The 19,483-nt window shown below is 56.6% G+C and overlaps 1 protein-coding gene across 1 annotated transcript; it reads right to left on the reverse strand.

Moving 5' to 3' along the window:
• Positions 1-322: 322 nt before the first annotated feature.
• Positions 323-18,549, reverse strand: RRM1 (ribonucleotide reductase catalytic subunit M1). The gene is made up of 19 exons (XM_086475528.1): positions 18,501-18,549; positions 17,380-17,468; positions 15,926-16,103; positions 15,362-15,462; positions 14,654-14,713; positions 13,369-13,408; positions 12,264-12,426; positions 11,166-11,307; positions 10,482-10,565; positions 9,705-9,866; positions 9,051-9,130; positions 8,379-8,580; positions 7,176-7,325; positions 6,040-6,261; positions 5,563-5,639; positions 4,601-4,736; positions 3,328-3,423; positions 2,310-2,498; positions 323-1,362 (listed from the first exon to the last, which is right to left on the reverse strand). The coding sequence occupies exons 1-19, from the start codon at positions 18,517-18,519 to the stop codon at positions 1,174-1,176; spliced, it is 2,379 nt and encodes a 792-aa protein (XP_086331654.1). The 5' UTR covers positions 18,520-18,549; the 3' UTR covers positions 323-1,173.
• Positions 18,550-19,483: the final 934 nt, after the last annotated feature.

Raw genomic sequence — 19,483 nt, forward strand, 5'->3', positions numbered from 1 at the left:
TTTTTGCAGTCAAAAGGCCCCGTCCCCTTGGAATCTTTTTGGTGAAACCTCTTGGGGCGCCAGGAGCAGTGACGAGTCCCTCAGCCCCCTCCTCGTGCTCACCTTAAGGCCAGATCTTCAAAACCACACGAAGGACTTGACACCCTAGGGAGGCAGCGGGGCTGCCCCAGCAGAGCCGGGTTCTGCTCACACGCCCCGTCTGGCAGCGTCTCTCGGACCGCGCTGGGGGAGGCGCAGGGCTCACAAACAAGGCCCCGGCCTCCAGCTGCTACAACCCACTTCTCATCAGAAAAAGCGTCCCCAAGATACCACTGCTCATTCCTTCGACATTCCACATTTTATTGACTTTGGCTGGATTAAAGGGTTAGTTGTGTGGTACATGAATTCAATAAATATTTAAGAACTGGGTGAGGGAGCCCCGTCGCATTAAAGTGGGGAGTTAAGTACACGGATAAGCAGAAATGTATTATTTTTTAAAAGATCACATAACTCGCTGGGGTGGAGAAATGCAGCTCTTGGGGAAAGACGGTGCGTGCGCTTGAGGAGGCTTTCTGGCCAAGGGCAGCATGGAAGCCCCCTGCCAGAGAGCCGAGCGGTAAGTTAGAGCAGGTTCTCCACACAGAATAAACCGCCCTGCGGCAGTTCTGCCTCCTCCTGGTCAGAACCGGAGTATTCACCCAGCGCAGGGCTCTGCCCTGGCAGGCTGGATGGAGAAGATGAACTCTCCAGGCAGCACATCACCCCCAGCCTAGGGATGTTCTCCTCCTGCTGCCTCCTCACAGCGAAGGCACCAGCCAGGTCCCTCCCTCCTCTGAAGACACAACAGCCTTCAGCAAGCGAAGGGGCTCCAGGGCGGATCTCCAAGGCAAGCGGCATCAGCACTTCCCCTGCCTGTCCAAAGCCCTGCCCACAGGGTCAAGGTGAGGCCACGCAAGGGCACGGAGGTTCTCCCGGGAGCCCAGCTACTGAAGCGACAGACAAACTTCTCACGCACCCTACCCACACCCGCGCACCAACCCCCAGCGGACGGGGAAGCTACGACCCACTACAGCCACCGCCCCCTCTGCCGCGGCGCCAGCCAGCCTCCACGCCCCCAGGTTACACCAGATGCTTCTGTCTCGGCAGGGCTCCAGCCAGGCGGGACGGCTTTGCTGGCACCGCGGGGCGGATCCGTTAGGAGCCGCACATCATGCACTCCTCCCGGTTCTCCAGGGAGCACACCATGGCCGCTTTATTCCTCGCCTTCTCCTCCTCCTCCTTGGAGGCCTTCTCCCGCTCTCTGAGCTTCTCTTTGTTCAGGGTGAACTGGATGGGGTTGGCAGCCGGTTTGGTCCTCAGGTAGTACATGCCAGTCTTCAGGCCCTGCAGAGCAAAAACCGCGAGCCTGAGAGCCGGAACCAGCCGGCGGGGAGCAGGCAAGCGGCACAGCCCAACTCCGAACCGCGGAGGCCGACCGCCCTCAGCCCACGCCGGCCGCACAGGTGTTAAAATCAAGTTCGAATTTTGAATAGAGAATTACTTTTCATCGATAACGAATTGCTTTTCATGAACAACTTAATTGCCTTAGTGAATAAATAACGCTATGTATTGAGGATATTAGTTGTAGTAAGAGACATACAAAGCCTCCCTGATGCTCAGAAACAACAGCTGCTGCCTTGCAAAGAAGGTCAAAGCTAAAGCTGCTGCTAATTGTGAAACTGTCCAGAACAGAACAGGGAGGCAGGAGACAGGGAGTGAGAGTGCCCATTCTTGGCCTGTCTTCTTATCTTATGTGATGAAACCAGAGAAACAAAGGAATGTTAAGGTGAAGACTCTCACATCCTCCCCATCCTAATTTGCACATCAGAGATCTTGATCAGCAAGAGAACCAATGATTATATTAGCATAGGAATATTAATGAAGTTAGTTAATAGGTGGACCAATCACTGTAAATGTCAAAATTAACAGTGGGCATAACATGCCCGCTTATGTTAAAATACGTTAAAGACCATGACTTTGCAGAAAAAGGAGATAAAATGCTGAATTTTTAATGTGACTCTGAAGCACATTAGGAGGAGGCATCCCCCCTGCTTCCCAGCGCTGCGACACAGAAGTGTCTGCTCCTCTGCGACTGTGTAGGTAAGGTGGTCGTGATGGCGACCTTCCGTCAACACAGGCACATCCCGGAGCTGCCGGGGCTAACGGGAGCACCCCGCAGGCGTCCGCAGCCTCATTGCTCCGGAGATGTTCCGCCAGCAACGCCAGGCTCTCGGAAGGAAAGGGCCAACCTTCCCGAAAGGGCTCCTCAGCCCCCGCCCGCCCGCCGGTACCTGCTTCCACCCGTAGAAGTGCATGCTGGTGAGTTTGCCGTAGTTGGGCTCCGCGATGTGGATGTTGAGAGACTGGCTCTGGTCGATGAAAGCTCCTCGGTCTGCTGCCATCTTGAGGATGGTTTTCTGGGAGATCTCCCACACCGTCTTATAGAGCTGCTTCAAGTCCTCAGGAATCTCAGGTATGTTCTAGAAGGAGCAGGAAGAGTTCCCCAGTGCCGGGTAACCAGCGACTGCCCGAGCGTCCCTATCTCTATCATCAAACTCTTCACCAGCTGCTGAGGCTCCAGCAATCCTGACTAGAACCGGGGCTTTGGGCAGCCGAACTCTGTGCCCGAATCCAAGCACCCTGTATCCGAAAGCGTGAAGAAACCCGACTTGCTGAAACGGGACGGCTCCTCCTGGGGACTCTGAGGGACAAAGCGGCTTGCCCACAGACCTTGCCTCGCCCCAAGTAGCTGTGAGGCCTGACCAAAAGCCACCAGCAGCCAGCACCTCTCCGAGCTTCACCACCAACGGGACGCGCCGCGGCGGCGTGCGTGACTGCAGGCACAACGGCCACAGCGGCGTTCCCAACGCCCCGGCGTGACAACTCACCCCATGCAGGCTCTTCTCCACGTAACTCCTGGGTGTCAGGTACCCAGCTCCTGCCTCGAGCCTACTCCCCGCTATGGAATTACCCCTTTATGACCCTCGTGATAAACGGGAACCCCAACATTCGCAGAACCTGCCCGAAGCCAAGCAGCCCGACTCGGATTTGTTCCGGCCGTAACCAGCAGCGCATTTCCACTGGCTTCTCCACCACGCGGGCGAGCTCCCGCGGCAACAAACCACGGCCGAGAGCGGGCGCATCCCCTCGGATTTCCAACGGAGGTGCCGCCCGTGGCAGCTCTTCCCTCCCCCCCAGGCCAGCCGAGCGACTCGCACGCAGCGGATCTCAGCGCCACCCGGGGCAAACGGCCGCCCCGGCCTGCGCCCCCCCCGAGCCGAGCAGGAATCCCTCCTGGACACAGCGTACCTGGATAGAGCCGTTGTGGGCAATGATCTGGTTCTTCATCTCCTCACTCCACAGGCCCCTCTCTGTGAGGTCTTTCAGCAAGTGCGGGTTCACCACCTGCGAGGGGCAAAGGCCAAAGGCGGCGGGCGCCGCGTGTTGTGCCAAGCCACCCGCCCTGCCCCCCGGCGCAGGCACACCTTCCCAGGGGAGGCAAATCCACCCAGTGCGCGCGAAACGGCTAAACACGACCTCGTACAGCCCTGACAAACCCTCACTCCTCCGCCAGCCCCGAGGTGCGCAGGCAGAAGGTTTGAACAGCAGGGTAACAAACACGAGGTGCTGCAGGCTGACACCAGGCTGGGGCCACGCTAGTGGGACAGTAACGTCAGGGGACGTCACCAATGAGAAAGGGGAGCGTGTGGCACTCCCCTGCGTGAGGAACGCCAAGAGATGCGAAAGGGAGAGACCTTGGTGGAGCAGGGCCGCCGACCCCCACCTGAGTTACCAAGTAAGGGGGTAAACAATCACCAAGGCTGGGGTCAGAAGGGGAAAGAACACGACAGGCTGTGGACTGGGGAAGCAAAACCAGCCCAGTCCTGCTTGCTGGGCCTGGGGGTGCCTGCCCAGCAGCCCCGCACCCCACCTACACAGCGGAGCAGGCCAGCAAACCTGTTGCTCTGACCTCACCACGCGGGTCTGACTTGACCCTGCAGCGAGGAGGAAGCGGAGAGCTTTCCCTGACACCCATGAGGGGCCACCTCGGAGGGGACGGGCAGACCAGCCCTCCCCAGCCGCCAGGTGTCGGTCTCGCAGAGGTCTTCGCCCACTCCAGCCTCCAGAGCTCCCGTCGTTTCACACCCTTCCCTAACCGACAGGCCCCTCCGCACCTGCCAAGCTCTCACATGCCCTCTTCAGCGCTTCACACGCAGCCCTCTCCTCAGGACCGGGCACAGCAGCACCGGGGTCTCGGTTACTCTTCCCACAGCACGCGTGCCCCTTCAATAATTTCACTAATCACCACCCATTTCGCAGTTAGTCCTGCGGGCCATCCTGAGGCCTCATAAAGGGTGGGGTTTTCCCCAGGCAAAAGCAGCGCTTCTTGACAATTTTGCCTATTCCACGACGACTGCTGTGGAATACGCGAGGCTGCACTACCACGGCCCAGGGTACCGGCTGGATGTTCCCCCGACTGAACAGCTGCCGAGCGCGTGGCCTCCGCCTCGTCTGTCTTCGCAGCGAAAGTCATCAAAGACAGGGAAACAGAGGAGCTCCTTCCCACAGCTGCCTCGCTCACCTGGAACTCTCCTGAGAGGACTCTGCGCGTGTAGATGTTGCTGGTGTAGGGCTCAATGGATTCGTTGTTGCCCAAGATCTGAGCAGTCGAAGCAGTTGGCATGGGAGAGAGGAGAAGGCTGTTTCTGACGCCGTATCTAGTGACAACAGGCGAGAGTTAGAAAGCTGCAACCAAGCGAGACGAGACAGAAGAGACCCGAGAACAGCCCAGTTTGCCCAGCAGTCTGCAAAGAGCTGAGGGCCAGTGTAAGGAACCCTCAGCTCACACGCCCAGAAGTCTCACCTTCTCAGGGTAACCTGCAAACCCTCAGACTGCCTGCAGTAAAGAAAGGGAAGTTCCACTAAACTTGGAACGTGGGTCAGCATGGAAGCATAACTGAAGTATTTTCGTCTTCAATCAGAAGCTTTCCCAAATTATTTAGTCATGAGAAAGTGCGTAGGAAAAACAAATATCTGTCAGGGACTCCCCAGCACAACCACAACGAGCAGCCCGTGAGGAGCCCGAGACCCCTCCATACACGAGACAGCAGAGACACACACTAAATTTAAACATTAAACCCACACAAGCTGAACAAACTCAGTACAGGTGCTTCACGCTCCCACGATTCCTGTCTCCAGGACACTCAAGGCTCAGCTGCTCCTCCCTGCCTGCGGGGAAAGAGCTCCAAGCCCGGCTGACTCCCTCTCACTCCTCACCACGTTTGCTTAACGGGAACACGAACCATCCCGCTGGTGCCTCCAGGACGACACGGGAGCTCAGCTAAACCCGCCCCGGGGTGGGCTCTCTGGCTGGTAAGAGCCAACAGAAGGAAGCCACCCACAAACCAGTTCTGGAGACAGACCTGCTGGGGCGGGGGGAACACGTAGGGCCCGTTGACCCTTGCGCCCTGTCCTTTGTTTGTGGTCAGTTGGGGCGCGCCGAAGGCGCCTGACCTCCAGGACAGACTGGGCACGGCTACTCACGCAGCAATCTTCTCCTTTAAAGCCTTCCAGTCCCACAGATCAGACGGGGTGACGTTCCACATGTCATACTGCAGGATCTGAAGGACAGGGGTGTAGGTTCAGATTAGACAGGGCGCTCCTTTCGCGCTGTTTCACACACCACATTGTAAACCGACCCGTGAATTACTCCTGTGACCTTCTCTTTACCATTCAGCCTCAGCAAAGCTCCTGCCTCATAATCTTACAAACACCCCGCCTTCTAACGGGCTACAGGGGACAGCCAGCACAGGCTGGGGCTTTTCTTTTGCCGCTCCCTGCGCCTCCGTTTAACTCGCGCGTTCCTCGCTGCGCTCAAGCAGCCAAGCGGAGGAGGAAAACTCGAGCACCGTCGGTGCTGTCGCAGCGTCACCAGCCCGAGGCGTTTCAGCCACACACCTCCAGCCACGCCACCCGCTTCCCGTCCCATCGGCCCTGCCACGGGCAGCTGCCGGCACTGACCCCTTTGCTGACGGGAGAGCCCGCGTAGGTTTCGTAGGGGCCCTGCTCCCTGGCCAGCTCGCAGCTGGCTTCCAGAGCGCCGTAATAGATGGTCTCAAAGATCTGCTGGTTCAGGCGCTGGGCCTCGGGGCTCTCAAAGGGGCACCTCATCAGGATGAAGGCGTCTGCCAGGCCCTGCACGCCGATGCCAATGGGACGGTGGCGCCTGTTGGAGCGCTCGGCCTGCAAGCAAAGGGAGTAACGGCCTGCGGCGGAACTACGCGGAACCATGGAATAAATAAGGCTGGAAAGGACCGCCGAGAGGAATTTTCATCCGTGCCATGGCCTTAACTCTTACAGGCCACCCCTTCTCCTGCGACGACCCACCTTCCTGTCCTGCCCAGCTCCCCACTGTTTGGTGGGCCCAGATTACGCTCGTTGGGAGCGACCCCTGATGTCAACTGCTCAACCTGACACACAGAGCGAGCCGTGGGTTAGACACGAACACTAAGCACTTTCTGAAAAAAAATACCAGGCCCACGAAGACATTTAAACTCATGCATTCAAATCATGTAAGCTAGAAAAAGCTGATCCTCATCAGGTGTGGCTTCGCACTTTGGGTATTTGCTTATTTCCTCCTCCACCACCCAGCTCCACTGCTGGCTCCTCTACGTCCGTGGCAAGGCAGCAAACGCTGCTCCCATTCCTCCTCAACAATCACCAACCCCCTCCCCCTTTCCTTCCAGACAGCAGTCTACGTGCCCTCCCCAGAACACACAAAACCAACACGACCGAGTTACACCTTCTCGGGATCTTTCCAGGATCCTTCCCTCCGCTCCACTGTCCGCTCCTTTCCCAGTGCTGTTCTGGGCCTTGCGGGACACACACAAAGACTCCCACTGCAGAATCACCTCAGGAAGAGGCTTTTCCTACAACTGCTTCACGGAGGCACCGTTCTGGGTTGGAGCTTACATGAGCCACGAAGGACGGGTCACAGTTGCCAACAGGCAGGTAACGGAACTCCCAACTATTTGCCAAAACCCCTCGCCCACCCCTTCCGCCCCAGGCTGAACTGGGGTGGCTGCAGAGCAGCAGGCCCCCCGTCACCAGCCCCTCGGCACGCCCTCAGCCCCGTGCCAGCGCAGCACGGCGCTCACCTCTGGCACGGGGTAGTAGTTGATGTCAATGATTTTGTTCAGGTTTCGCACGATAACTTTGGTGACTTCAGCCAGCTTCTTGAAGTCATACGTGTGCTCTGAAGTGACGTACATGTTCAGGGCGATGGAGGCCAAATTACACACTGCAACCTGCGGAGAGAACACGGTGAGAACAGGCACAGCAGCCAGCACCCCCCCTGCAAAAACCCCACAGTCTCAGTTCCACGGCACGATCTCTATCCAAACTATATGGAAACAAAGCACCACGCGGCCTACAAGGCTGGAGAAACGCACTCCTCTCTCTCTCAAGAGTTGTAAAAAAGGTAATAATAATTCAAAAAAGGTTTAGTAGAAATCAGGATCACCATGAAGATTCAGCCTGGGCAATCCTATTGCCTGCAAGCCACCCTCACGTAAGCTAAGCTTAACCATTTCTCGTGTTACCAGAGCCAGCCGCTGATCTCAATGAGATCCAGACGATATTGGGGCATTTTCCTGGTCATTTTTCAACACCAGCGTTAGTTCCAGCCCCAGGAGAACTGGAAGGCGGCAGCTAAGACTTCCTGCGCAGCACAGGCAGGAGAGATGGCTCCCCACCTCTCCGGGACTGCCCAGGACTTTGGGAACCTGCCAGAGTGCCAGCTGAAGAACAACTGGCGGCTCAGGCGGTAGCAACTGCCACCGTCCGTTACAACAGCCTCAAGAGCTTCCCCGCAGCAGGACCGCTCCGCGCTGACCAGCACGGCCGCACTTCCACGTCCTTCCTTCGCCTTTGTCAGCAACGCGTGGCCCGAATGTCACACGCCCGCAGAGCGCCAGGGTGAGGGCAGTACACGGGGAACTCGGGGGGAATTGCTACTGAAATGTAAGCCTGGGGTAAGAGAGGTGTGGCTTTGCTAAACCACTAGCCAGGGAGACGCTTCCATCAGCCACCAGCAAGCCCGAGAGCTCGCGTCTCCCTCAAGCTTTCAGCGGTTCGCTTTGACGGGCACCTTGTTTGACACCAGATCCCCCACGGGAGGTGGAAGGGAGGGGAAACCTGCACACAGGGTCAGCGCAAGAGCCGTAAGGACTCGAGTCACAACACCCCCAGAGCTCCCCGAGCTGCCTGTTCCCCAGCCAACAGCCAGACACACCGCAGAAAGCTGCAACAGGAGCGGCCACAGCTTTCCCAAACGCCCCAAGCCCCTGCTCCCCGCCTACCTCATCCTTGCTGGTATACTCCACGATTTCTGTGCACAGGTTGCTGCACTTGATGGTCCCCAAGTTCTGCTGGTTGCTCTTGCGGTTGCAGGAGTCCTTGTACAGCATGTAGGGCGTGCCGGTCTCCGTCTGAGACTCGATGATGGCGTACCAGAGCTGCTGGGCCTTCACCACCCTGCGGACGCGGCCTTGCTTCTCGTAGCTGCAACAGGGCACACCTTGCTCAGCGATTCCCAGCCTCTCCAAAACCAGCAACGGCAGGTTCCCCGGCGGGCAGGACCCCACTCCTGCACTGGGTGAACCCTGAACTAGCCAGGAGAGTCTTTAACAGCAGGGTACCAAGACCTTGTTTAAAGGAAATCGAAACCTTCCACCACAAGGTCTACACAACTGGTTCAAAACAAAGCCACCTGCTTTAAGCAGGGATCACTTCAGCACTTCCCTCCACCAAGCTAAGACCATCATTCACACCCAATTCTGCCTAGAGCAGCTCTGAAGCACCCAGGAAGCCGACAATCCCCACCTTTGTCCTTTTACCAGTCTGATAATGGAACTCACCGGCCGCTTACGAGCCACCACCACAAGCCCGCGCTTTGGCTCCCCGACACCACACCACCAGGGCAGTTCCCTGCCTGGATGACCACTACTTAAAAGCGTATTCACTTCTCCTACCTCTCATATAGCTTCTCAAATTCCTCTCCCCACACCTCATCCAGGCCAGGACACTCGTTTGGACACATCAGGGACCAGTCCTGTAAGAAGGAAAAACATCCAGAGAAAACCTTCGGGCACCCTGCCCAGTAAAGGCGTTTGCCCCCGTCGGCAGATCCTGCTGTGAACAGGGACACGCAAACTGCGCTTCCCGCCTGAAAGGCCAGGAGCCAACTCTGCCAGCGGGCCCGGGGGAGGCGTTTATCAGAGTTATTTAAAAAGTAATCATAAGGATATGTATGACCAAACCGCACTTCCAGTCCTGAGACGACTGGTTCTCAAGCCACAACCCAGTTAAAGCAAACACAGTCGTACGAAGATCAATTTCCTGAGAAGATTTTGATGCTTTAAGGAAACCCCAGAGTGAAAATTTAGGGTAAAGGTTTAACTACAGAAGTCACGGGCTGCAAGAATAAGCACTGAGGCCAAGTATCCTGCTGGAGTTCTCCAACGCCATTCTCCCCCAGCCCAGCCCTCAAACAAGGTGCAGCAGCTCTTTTGGGAGGGTCCTTTGCTGCCGGGAAGGCAGCTCTGCAGCCCTTTGCAACCTCCACCCAGGGCTGGTCGCCTGCTTCTCCTTAACCAGACCCTTTCTGCACCGACCGAGCTTCTCACCTGGTTGGTTTCAACTCGCTTCATGAAGAGATCGGGAATCCAGAGGGCAAAGAAGAGGTCTCTGGCTCGCTGCTCTTCTTTCCCAGTGTTCTTCTTTAAGTCAAGAAACTCAAAGATGTCCAAATGCCACGGCTCCAGGTAGATGGCAAAAGCCCCGGGTCTCTGACACATAAAACACAGCCACGATCAGAACAAACTGCCCTTGAAAAGAAAACCTCCTGCACTGCCCCCGAGTGCAGGCAACACCCTGAACTAGCTGGAGCTTGGGTTTACAGCCTCGTTAGGGCCATTTCAATACTCATTTTGTGTGACTGTCACTCTCACTTGCCACGCTACTAGTTCCAGCTTCTCAATAAAAATTATTTAGTACCAAAAATAGATCTCCTCTGCGTAAAGAGGAGCTTGACAGATCTTGGATTTACTTCTTGCCAATGTCACGCCTCCATTGACCCCTGGACTCTGCAGAGACAAAGGATCAAGAAGCTTTCTACAGTCTTACACTTCGCTACAGGGCATTCAAGGAGGGCCTTGTCACCAGCGCCAGAGCCCGCTCCGGCACCGCCTCAGGCAGCAGACCTACACCGACAGATGCACCGGCAGGTTAAGGCGCACCGTGAAAGCGGAACACCAGCATATCAACAACAAGGGGGGAAAAGCCCTACTTGAGTTCGGTGTCATCCACCTCATCAGCTCACTGCTGCTGCTCTCACAGGCATGCAACCCCTCCCTCTGACCCGAGGTCCCCTTCGCGACCCAAACCGAACGGAAAGCCAGTACCTTGTTTCCACCCTGGTCCACGTAACGGGCAGTGTTGTTGTAGACCCTCAGCATCGGAACGAGCCCGTTGGAATTTCCATTTGTCTGCAGAGGCACAGGGAAACCATCAGCAGAGAAAAGCTACTGCCTGAGAGATGGGCCTACACCTTCTGTACGTCATCCAGCCACCTGCAAGACCCTTACGCTGAAAGCCGGGAACTGACCACCCCAACCGGGCACTTGGTGGTCCCTTCCCCTCTCCTTTGTTGTTGAAAGGGACAAAAACGTGTGGGGCAGCTCCGGGTCGCAGAGCTAACAGAACGTGCCTCCCAACTGCCTTCCCCTGCGTTAGCCGTGTGAAGGCCAGCAGAGGTTACCTCCACCCAACACACGTCCAGACGGCCGCGAGCAGCTCGACGTGCAAAGAGCCACGCACTGGCCGCGGAGCACGCTCCCAGGCTGCCAACACCCCAGCAAGCCGGAACCGTCTGATCCAACAGCGGAGTAAGAACCTCTCTCGGGAAGGACTTCTCAGCCAAAACACCAGGGAAAGCCAACCTTTTTGCCTTAGGGCACACCGAGAAGGGAAGCACTACCGAGCTGGACGAACTGCTGTGCTGAACTGACTCAGCAGATGTGGGAAACACAGATGTCTCCCCAAACCAGGAGGTTAACCTCTGCCGGGAACACCGCCCGCACGCTCACCCCCGCAATATAGCTGCCCGTGGCTCGGATGCAGCTCACAGCAAGGCCGATCCCACCAGCAGACTTGGAGATGAGCGCACACTGCTTGAGAGTGTCATAGATCCCCTCGATGCTGTCATCCTTCATGCACAGCAGGAAGCAGCTAACGAAAACACAGAGTTTCAGCACACAGAGATTAAAACAAACAAACAAACAAAAAAAGCCAAGAAGCATTTCACCGGGCCTGCAGAGAGACAAGGGTAAACACTGAATCTCTAACGTGCCACACAAAGCAAGTGAGCGAGGCAAACCCACAGGGTGCCAAGTGGAATATAGGAGAGTTTCAGAAAACATCACGAGCAATAGCTGCGTTACTGGTACCTGGGTGTCCTGGTCTGGCTGGGACAGAATCCCAGCCCAGCCAGGCTCAAGCCAGCCAGGGCAGCTGGCCTGAGCTAGCCACAGGTCTAGTCCACACCCTAATGTCACGGTCATTCTAAAGGGGGAAGGGTTGCTGAGGAGAGGGGGCTCCTGCCGGGGTTCCCCCTGCTCCTCCTCCGGCCTCTCCCGAGGACTGCTCTCCGGCAGATGGTGACAGCAGCGTATTCATCTGGTATTGGGGGAGTTTCATTAGATCTGCTTCGCTTCTACCCACGGCTCCTCTCTGCTTTTACCCTCTCAGGCTGGTGAGCAGTCATCGGGTGACAGAGTGACCGCTACAGCTTAGCCCTGGTACGGGCTGAACGTCGGCACCGTGTGATCAAAGCGAAGATTATTAAAACCATATCAGTTACACTCGCTACTTTAGCACGTTTTAGAAACAATTACCAGGATCCATTCTGCAATCTACAGAAGACCACACACAGAAGTAACTTGTATTTAAAAAGAGAGCCATGTAAACGTTCCCATCAGCTTCAGAAACCTGCGTATTGCTCCCCACGGACTACACCAGGTATCAGGTTAAACTTGACAGCAGCTTCTCAAAACTCCACAGAACAGCCACGGAAACACAGCTCACGTTTTCAGAAGTTGTGAAAGCGTTCCATTTGAACAGACCCGACCTCCAAAACTTTCTCTCGGCCCAGTTATGCACTAAGCCAACTCGAAAGCCAAAGGTACCTGGAAAGCTGAGGCCGGTTGGTGCCTGCGTTGAACAGCGTGGGGGAGGCGTGGGTAAACCACCTTTCAGACAGGAGGTTGTAAGTCTCGATCGCAGCATCAATGTCATTTTTGTGGATCCCCACCGACACCCTCATCAACATGTGTTGAGGACGCTCAGCAACTACGCACAGAAAGCACAGGAGACAAGGAAGAAGGTCAGCGTGACAGTTGCTGTCACACACGACGGAGGCGGAGGCCACAGCAGGGAGCGACAGCCAACGTGCAGCCAGCCACCTGAGAGCCTCGGTTTGCAGAGAACCGCAGAGTAATTCCGGTGGGGAGGAGCTCAGGAGGTGTCCAGCCCAATCTCCTGCTCAAAGAGCTGGCTAAGAGAATCAGACCCATTTGCTCAGGGCTTGATCCAGTCAGGTTCTGAGGAACTCAAGGACGGAGACCGCATGAGCCCTCTCCACAGCCTGCTCCAGCGCTTGACCGTTCTCCCGGGGGAAAAAATAAACCACCTGCATTAACAGTTAAAATCCAGTCAAACCTCCAGCCCAGCATCCCACTGCTCTCCAGGCTGGTTATATTACAGTGTCAACCTCTCACTCTCCTGGTGCCCTGGGATCCTCACGCCAAGGGCCTGCAGTACCCGGCACTGACGGCACAGTAGCGCTTTCAGCTCGGATTTGCTAAAAGGCGCTTTGCATTACGGAACAAGTTACCAGCTGGACGGGAATGACTCCACCTGGTAGACCCGAGGTGACAGGCAGCTTTCACAGCACTAGGGTCCTTAAATCGGACCGGGGCAGCCCAGCTCACACCGCCCGGGTTTGGAACGCCCAAGGAACCCGCCACAGCGCTGCTCTGTGACGATCGGCCGCTCCTCGTGCAAGGGCCGCTGCCACCAACAAACGTTGCACCCTCAGCCTGAGAAAAGCAGCAGCCCGTGCCCAGAGAACACCTACGACACCCGTCCTGCTGTTTGACATCAGCACACAGGGCTTTCCCCGGAATGCTTTACGGAAAGCTATGAGGAAGCCTATGTTCCTCCTCAACCCCTGCTCTGAGCCACGGTCCTGACTTTAAAATAACACTTTAAGTCGATACAGGCAGTTCTTACCTTTGGAGTTGATTTTCAGCAGGTAGGAGCGTTCTAGAGTCTTTAAAAAGAGAGAATGCATTTTAGTAGACATGTGGATTGCAGCTTTAAAAAAAAAAACAACCCTATGAACTCCAAACTCCAGCTCCTTCATTCTCCCTATCCCAGGCTTCCACAGAAGCACCAGCCCTGCACTCCACTCCTCCTGTCAGTGGCACAGGACACCATCACCAACGACTAAAACAAAACCCAGAAGGTTCCAACACTGAGGACTCTCCGGATGGGAGCGGCACGTGCGGCCACGAGGTTCAACGTGCCCCTCAGCCCACCGTGAGTTCAGGCCAGAAGTGCCCGTTCTCCACAACCCCACCCCCCCGTAAAGAGCTGTCAGTTACACTGTTAGTGTCACCGCCTGCAGGGCTGGGTGCTGGACACACCTGATGACAAACACAGCCAGCCTACAAGCAGAGCAGATGCCTTTTAAGCTTGTGCCTGACGGGTGACAGCAGCAGTGACAGGAGGGGACGTCAGGAACTGCATCTCTATGTCCTACCCTCTCCAGGGTCCCCCCTTTCCTTCCCGTGCTGCTCCCGCAGCTGCTCTGCGCTCGACACACGCTAGTTGTTCCCTCGCTGCCAACTCCTTCCCCCAAACCAGAAGGCACCACGTCAGGCGCCTCAGTGGAAACTCGGGGCAAAGACCCCCCCGTTCTTCGGGAGATCCGCAAGAACTCTCTCGTGCACGCCTACAGCGAGGTGCCCCCCCGCTAGCCACTGTGCCGTGCCCCAAACCAATCCAGCCAGGAGCAGCCCGTTTCGAGGGGAGCAGGGGCGCAGGAGCCTGGCCTGGCTGCGGGGGAGATGTTCCAGCAGCACGGAAGAGGACAAACGCGAGGGATGTCACACTGAGAGCAGCTGCTGCGCCAAACAACGGGGAAAAAGAAAAATCCCTTTTTTTGGTTTGTTAAGAATCAGATCGTTTCCTTGAGGAATGGCACGAGCTGGGAAGCTTTCGGCGCCGCTCAGTGCTGTCTGCTGCGAAGCAGAGCCCAACAGCTGAAGCACGAGAGCAGCCCAGGGGACACCGCGAAGCCAAGGAGGACGGACGTGATTTACCCAGTGAGGCAACCGCCCTGCGCAGGTACTCGGTGGGGTTTTACAAACCCACTAACAGCCCACCTGCTCCAGTGCCCTCCTGCCCCAAATCTAGATGATTCTGCAAGTACCACCGTCCTTCCCAAAAAGACTCCGCTCCAGAACGAGATCAAGACAGGATTCTTCATTAGCACGAGTAATGTGCTTTTTACCTTAAAGCCAAAGTAGTTGTAGGAGAAGTCTCTGTCATAGATAATGGCAGAATTCAGGCGCTGAGAGGAAAGAATACAGAGAAAAATTCACATTTACCATCAGCTTTTTTGTGCCTGGCAGTACGGCAGAACAACGCCATCTCTGCCTGGCACTTCTGGCCTCACAGGTCACTGAGCAGGTACCAGATTGGAGGAATAAAGCAGGGAAGAGCACCTAGCTCGGAACAACAAACACACAGTTTCAACCATTTTTTTTCCAAGTACAGTGCACGACTGTTGGCTGCATCTTCCTGAAGTCTAACCAGACACTCAGACACACAAGAGAGAATCAGAATACGAACGTGACTCCCCCGTAAGAACACAGACCTGGAACAACCTGAAATCAGAAACCAAACCTCACCTCTCCCTTGAGCACACACAGAACAGGTTGCTACATCAAAAGGTACTTTTTCCTCAAATTAATCAGTTGTGCAGACCACAACTACGAGGACATCCAAGGAAATAGATTCCACTACAGGAACATCCTTAACGAGGGGAATTCCTACATCCCCTCTTCTCAACTCCCCAGAACAGAGCAGTTATCACCTGCACTGGTTTCTGCACGGGCTTTTTGTCCTAAAACAAACATGGCTTGCTTAAAAATAAGTTATCTGAACTAGTTCACTGAATTTTTAAAAGTTAGAAGTGGAAAAAAAATAAGTTACGTACATCTTTGTTGGCCAAAACTATGTCTAGAGTTTCTTTGGAGATCATCGGCGAGTGCTTCCCGTTGTGAGGGTTTATGTAGTTGTAGAGATCGTCCATCACATCTGCGACAGAAAGGTGCTCAGAAGGGCCATCCACAGAGCTACGTAGGCAGCACCCGCCATGTGTTTTCAAGGCTTTCACAGGCAGGACCTCCAAAATAACCCCCTCCAGCCCTACAAACACCCAACTTGCCTTCCACCCGCTCAGTACCGTTACTAATCCGTTATCCTTAAAAATGCACTTCTCTTACAATGTTTTTTTATAGAATTTATGGGAACGAAAGTGGGTGCAACCTGATTTCAGTCAGTTCCATTTTTCACCAGTCTATTTCATCAGTCACCAAACAGGCAAATTCCCTTCCTGGTGACATGCCTGAAACGTGTGTTTTTCATCTCCACGGCATTTGCTGCCAGCCTGGGAACTCAGTAACTTCTGCTTAAGGAAGAGATTGCTGTATTTATAGCCTCTAAACCTCCTACTCCCTTTCTGACTAACCGCCACCCCAGGGCCCCCAGAGAGACTCACCGCTGAACACCTTCTTGGTTTCTTTGTGCAGGTTGGACACGGCGATCCTTGCAGCCAGGATGGCGTAGTCAGGGTGTTTGGTGGTCAGGGTGGCGGCCGTTTCGGCAGCCAGTGTGTCCAGCTCCACTGTGGTGACACCGCTGTACAGCCCCTGGATCACTTTCATGGTGATCTGGGCCTGAAAAAGGGGAAATCCTGGAGGTTAGCTACCTGTTGCTGGGGGGAAAAACCAAAAAGCCCGACGTTTCAACTGCGGAAGGTGTAAGGCGTGCGTCACCACAAGCAGCGCCGTTCACTCCATCCGAATGGCAAAGCAAATTAAAGGACCAAACCCTCCTGGTGAAGTACTGACTCCCAAAATTTTGAAGTAGCACTGGGGTAGAAGGGAGAGCAAGGAAAGAGCGATGAAAGCAGAAACTGTCAACCCGAAATCATTAAGGGTTTTTTTTTCATCTGCCGATGCTTTCCTAAAGGCTGGGACAGAGCAGCAGCAAAGCCCGCCAGGAGAGAAGTCAGGTTAAACCAGACTTGCTCGGAGGTTTTGAAACTCCAAGTGAAGCTGGACTTCATAAATGCCCCATGAGACACGGAAGTGCTGTGCTTCAGACCATTCCATGACAAGAGCAAAAAACAACCCAGCCCTGGGAGGGAGACAATGGCCTTTGCTTCACGGCTTAACCTCATCTTCATCTGCCACTTGGGGCCTTTCGTGGGAAAAGACTTTCGCACCGACCACCTCTGGAGTGATTCCTCTTCCCTCAGGTGTTTCCCACTGACCACTACAAGAAGGAGCATCAAATATTGCACAGATGCGATTCAAGCCACGAAAGCAGAGCGTCAGATCTGCGAGAAGGGAAGGGCCGAAGCTGGCAGCTCCAGACGAGCAGACGGGGTCTGCACAGCTGCACGAAAACCCCACAGAGACCAACGGATCCACGAGGGAGCCGTCCTCTGCGCGGGCTTCGGCTTACACGAGTGGGATCGACACGCACTCAAAGTCCTGCACAGCTCAGGAAACCAAAGCAGGGACACGATAATGGCAGGGGGGTCCTGTCAGTCAGAAAGGGGGCCTTGTTTTATTGAGAGAGGATCAAGAGCTACTTTCCATATGGTATCGCTCAAGCTTTGCAGATTGAAACTGGGAGCAACCTACCCAAACCAAAATACCTGAGCAGAATACAACTTTTTTTAAGCACAAGAAGCCCTATCAACAACATTTGAGGTAGGTTTACAACAGGTAAAGTGATTTTTTTTCCCCCTCCACAGTCTCAGACTCCGTACCTGTGAAGCAAAAGACCTCAGGACACAAACACTCAGAAGAAACACAATATGGATGTGGTTCCCAGGAGTTCCTGCACAGGCTTTTGCCAAGGAGAACAACCGGGTGAGACCCGCTCAGTAGAGCCCACCGGGAGGGACAGGGAACGGGAGCGCAGGAAAAAGGACAGACTCACGGGGTCGACAAAGTCGGCGTTGAGCCCGTAGCAGAGCTTCTGGATGCGCGACGTGATCTTGTCAAACATGACGCGCTCTTGGCGTCCATCTGTTGGGGAAGAAGCTACGTCAGAGCAGCTCCCGTGACAATCAAGAACCAGTTCAGCGCAGCGTCCCCTCGCCCAGCACCTCACACAAGGAGCCAGCCCTCTTTGGGGGAGCTTGGGCTGGCAATCACCAAGGACAACCCGTTCAGCTCTTCGCTCGAGGAGAAGAGAGGCTGTCCCTCCACCCCGGCGTGTTCTGGCTGGACATGATCTACCACACCTGGGACCCCTCACCCCCAGGCGCAGGGCTCAGCACGGTGAAGAAAACCAGGGAGCTCCCACCACAGGGCCAAGAAATTCCCACCCCACGCACACCTAAAACTTCGTACAAACCCAATTCTCGGGCTGCAGCGGGGGGGAACCCAGCTGAGGAGCCCCCCGGCAAAGGCTGGGGGTCCCTCCTCTGGCCCAGCACTCCCCACGAAGGCGGGGGGGCCAAGCCCAAAGCTCAATTGCCGGGGGGGGGGGGGGGGGGGGGGGGAGGGGGGAATGTCCCCCAAAGTAAACTTAGGGGTCTCAGCCCTCACTCTTGATGTCGTGGGGGAAGCTCCCTCAGTCTGTGTCGTCGTCCCCAGTGCAGACGAGGTGCCCCCAAAGCAAAGAGGATCCCTTATCTCCACGTCCCAGGAGGGACCCACCCAAAACGGGGGGGGGGGCATCTGCTCACACAAGCGCCACGAGAGTGACCCCCCAAAGCACAGGGGGTCCCGTCCCTCACACCAGGAGCCATGAGAGGGACACACACCCCCCCCAAGCACAAGGGGTCCCGTCCCTCACACCAGCGCCATAAGAGGGACACCCCAAAGCACAGGGGTCCCGTCCCTCACACCAGGAGCCATGAGAGGGAGCCCCCCCCCCAAGCACAAGGGGTCCCGTCCCTCACACCAGCGCCGTAAGAGGGACACCCCAAAGCACAGGGGGTCCCGTCCCTCACACCAGCGCCATGAGAGGGACACGGCCCCCCGCAAAGCGGAGGAAGACCCCATCCCCAGACGAGGGGGCCCATCCCCGCCCCGGTGCCCGCCGCCCCTCACCGCGCTTCACGACGTGCATGGCGGCGGTCGGCGTCCCGGCGGGTCTCCCAACGGCTCCTCAGCGGCTTCCCGCTCCCGCCAACCGCGCTGACCCCGCTGCGCCGCCGTAGCGCTCCGCCCCTCCGGCTGAGGCTGTGGGCGACATCTTGGTTCCGGGCACAGCTTCCTTCCTTGCGCCCTTCCCCCACGGCCACGACTTCAGCGCTGCCTTTCACCGTGAGCGGAGGCTTGTCCCTTCCTCCATGTCCTCCTCCTCCTCCCCCCTTACTCTCCTCCCGGGAAAGGCCACCCCGCCAGGGAGACGCTACGCCGCTTGCCCGCTTCCAAGATGGCGACGGCCCGCCCGCCGAAGGAGGCGGTGGGACGGGAAAGGGCGGGTCACGCCGGCGCCTGGGCGCGACGTACGGAGCGCGCGAAGGGACAAAACCCCCTCGTCCTGCGATAATCCGTCTAACGGCAACAATGGTGACTGTGGTTGTACTAAAGCAAGGCCCGGGCACGGTACCTAACGGGACCCGGCACACGGGAGGCGGTCCCCCGCCACCCGCGTCTGCCCGTGCCCCGCTCAGAACGGCCCCCCCGGGGCAGAGGCCCGCAGGGGCACGGCGGCCTGCGCACCACCAGGGCCCCAGCCCAGGCCCTCCCGCGGGGGACAGGGGGGCAGCCGGCACCCCGTCCAGAGAAAGGCCCCTGGGGGACACGCAGCCCCCCGGAGGGCTCTGAGGGCCGGGGGACAGGCCGACAGCCCCAGCCCGGGCGGTGGGAGCTCCAGCAGAGGGTGACACAAAGGGCTCACAGAGACCTTTCAGGAGCTCCAGAAAGCCCATGGCTGCCCGTAAAGCAAAGTCAATGATGGGGTACCCTGCCCCTGCACTTCAGGAGGGTGAGCCCCCCACCACCCCATGGGCGACCACCGTCTCCTTCTGCAGCGTTTGCTCCTCACAGCGGCCGGGGAAATGCCCGGGAGTCCAGGCAGGGCTCAC

The sequence above is a fragment of the Leptosomus discolor genome, chromosome 1 (assembly GCF_034619465.1).
Source record: "Leptosomus discolor isolate bLepDis1 chromosome 1, bLepDis1.hap2, whole genome shotgun sequence".
Classification (NCBI taxonomy): Eukaryota; Metazoa; Chordata; class Aves; order Leptosomiformes; family Leptosomidae; genus Leptosomus; species Leptosomus discolor.

What these genes read in the sequence shown, in the direction of transcription:
- RRM1 (XM_086475528.1), bottom strand. An exon ending in ACGCCGACTTTGTCGACCCC is followed by an intron (nt 16,104 to 17,379) that starts GTGAGTCTGTCC and finishes CCCCTTTTTCAG; the next exon opens with GCCCAGATCACCATGAAAGT. An exon ending in ACTTCTACGGGTGGAAGCAG is followed by an intron (nt 1,363 to 2,309) that starts GTACCGGCGGGC and finishes TTTGCTCTGCAG; the next exon opens with GGCCTGAAGACTGGCATGTA.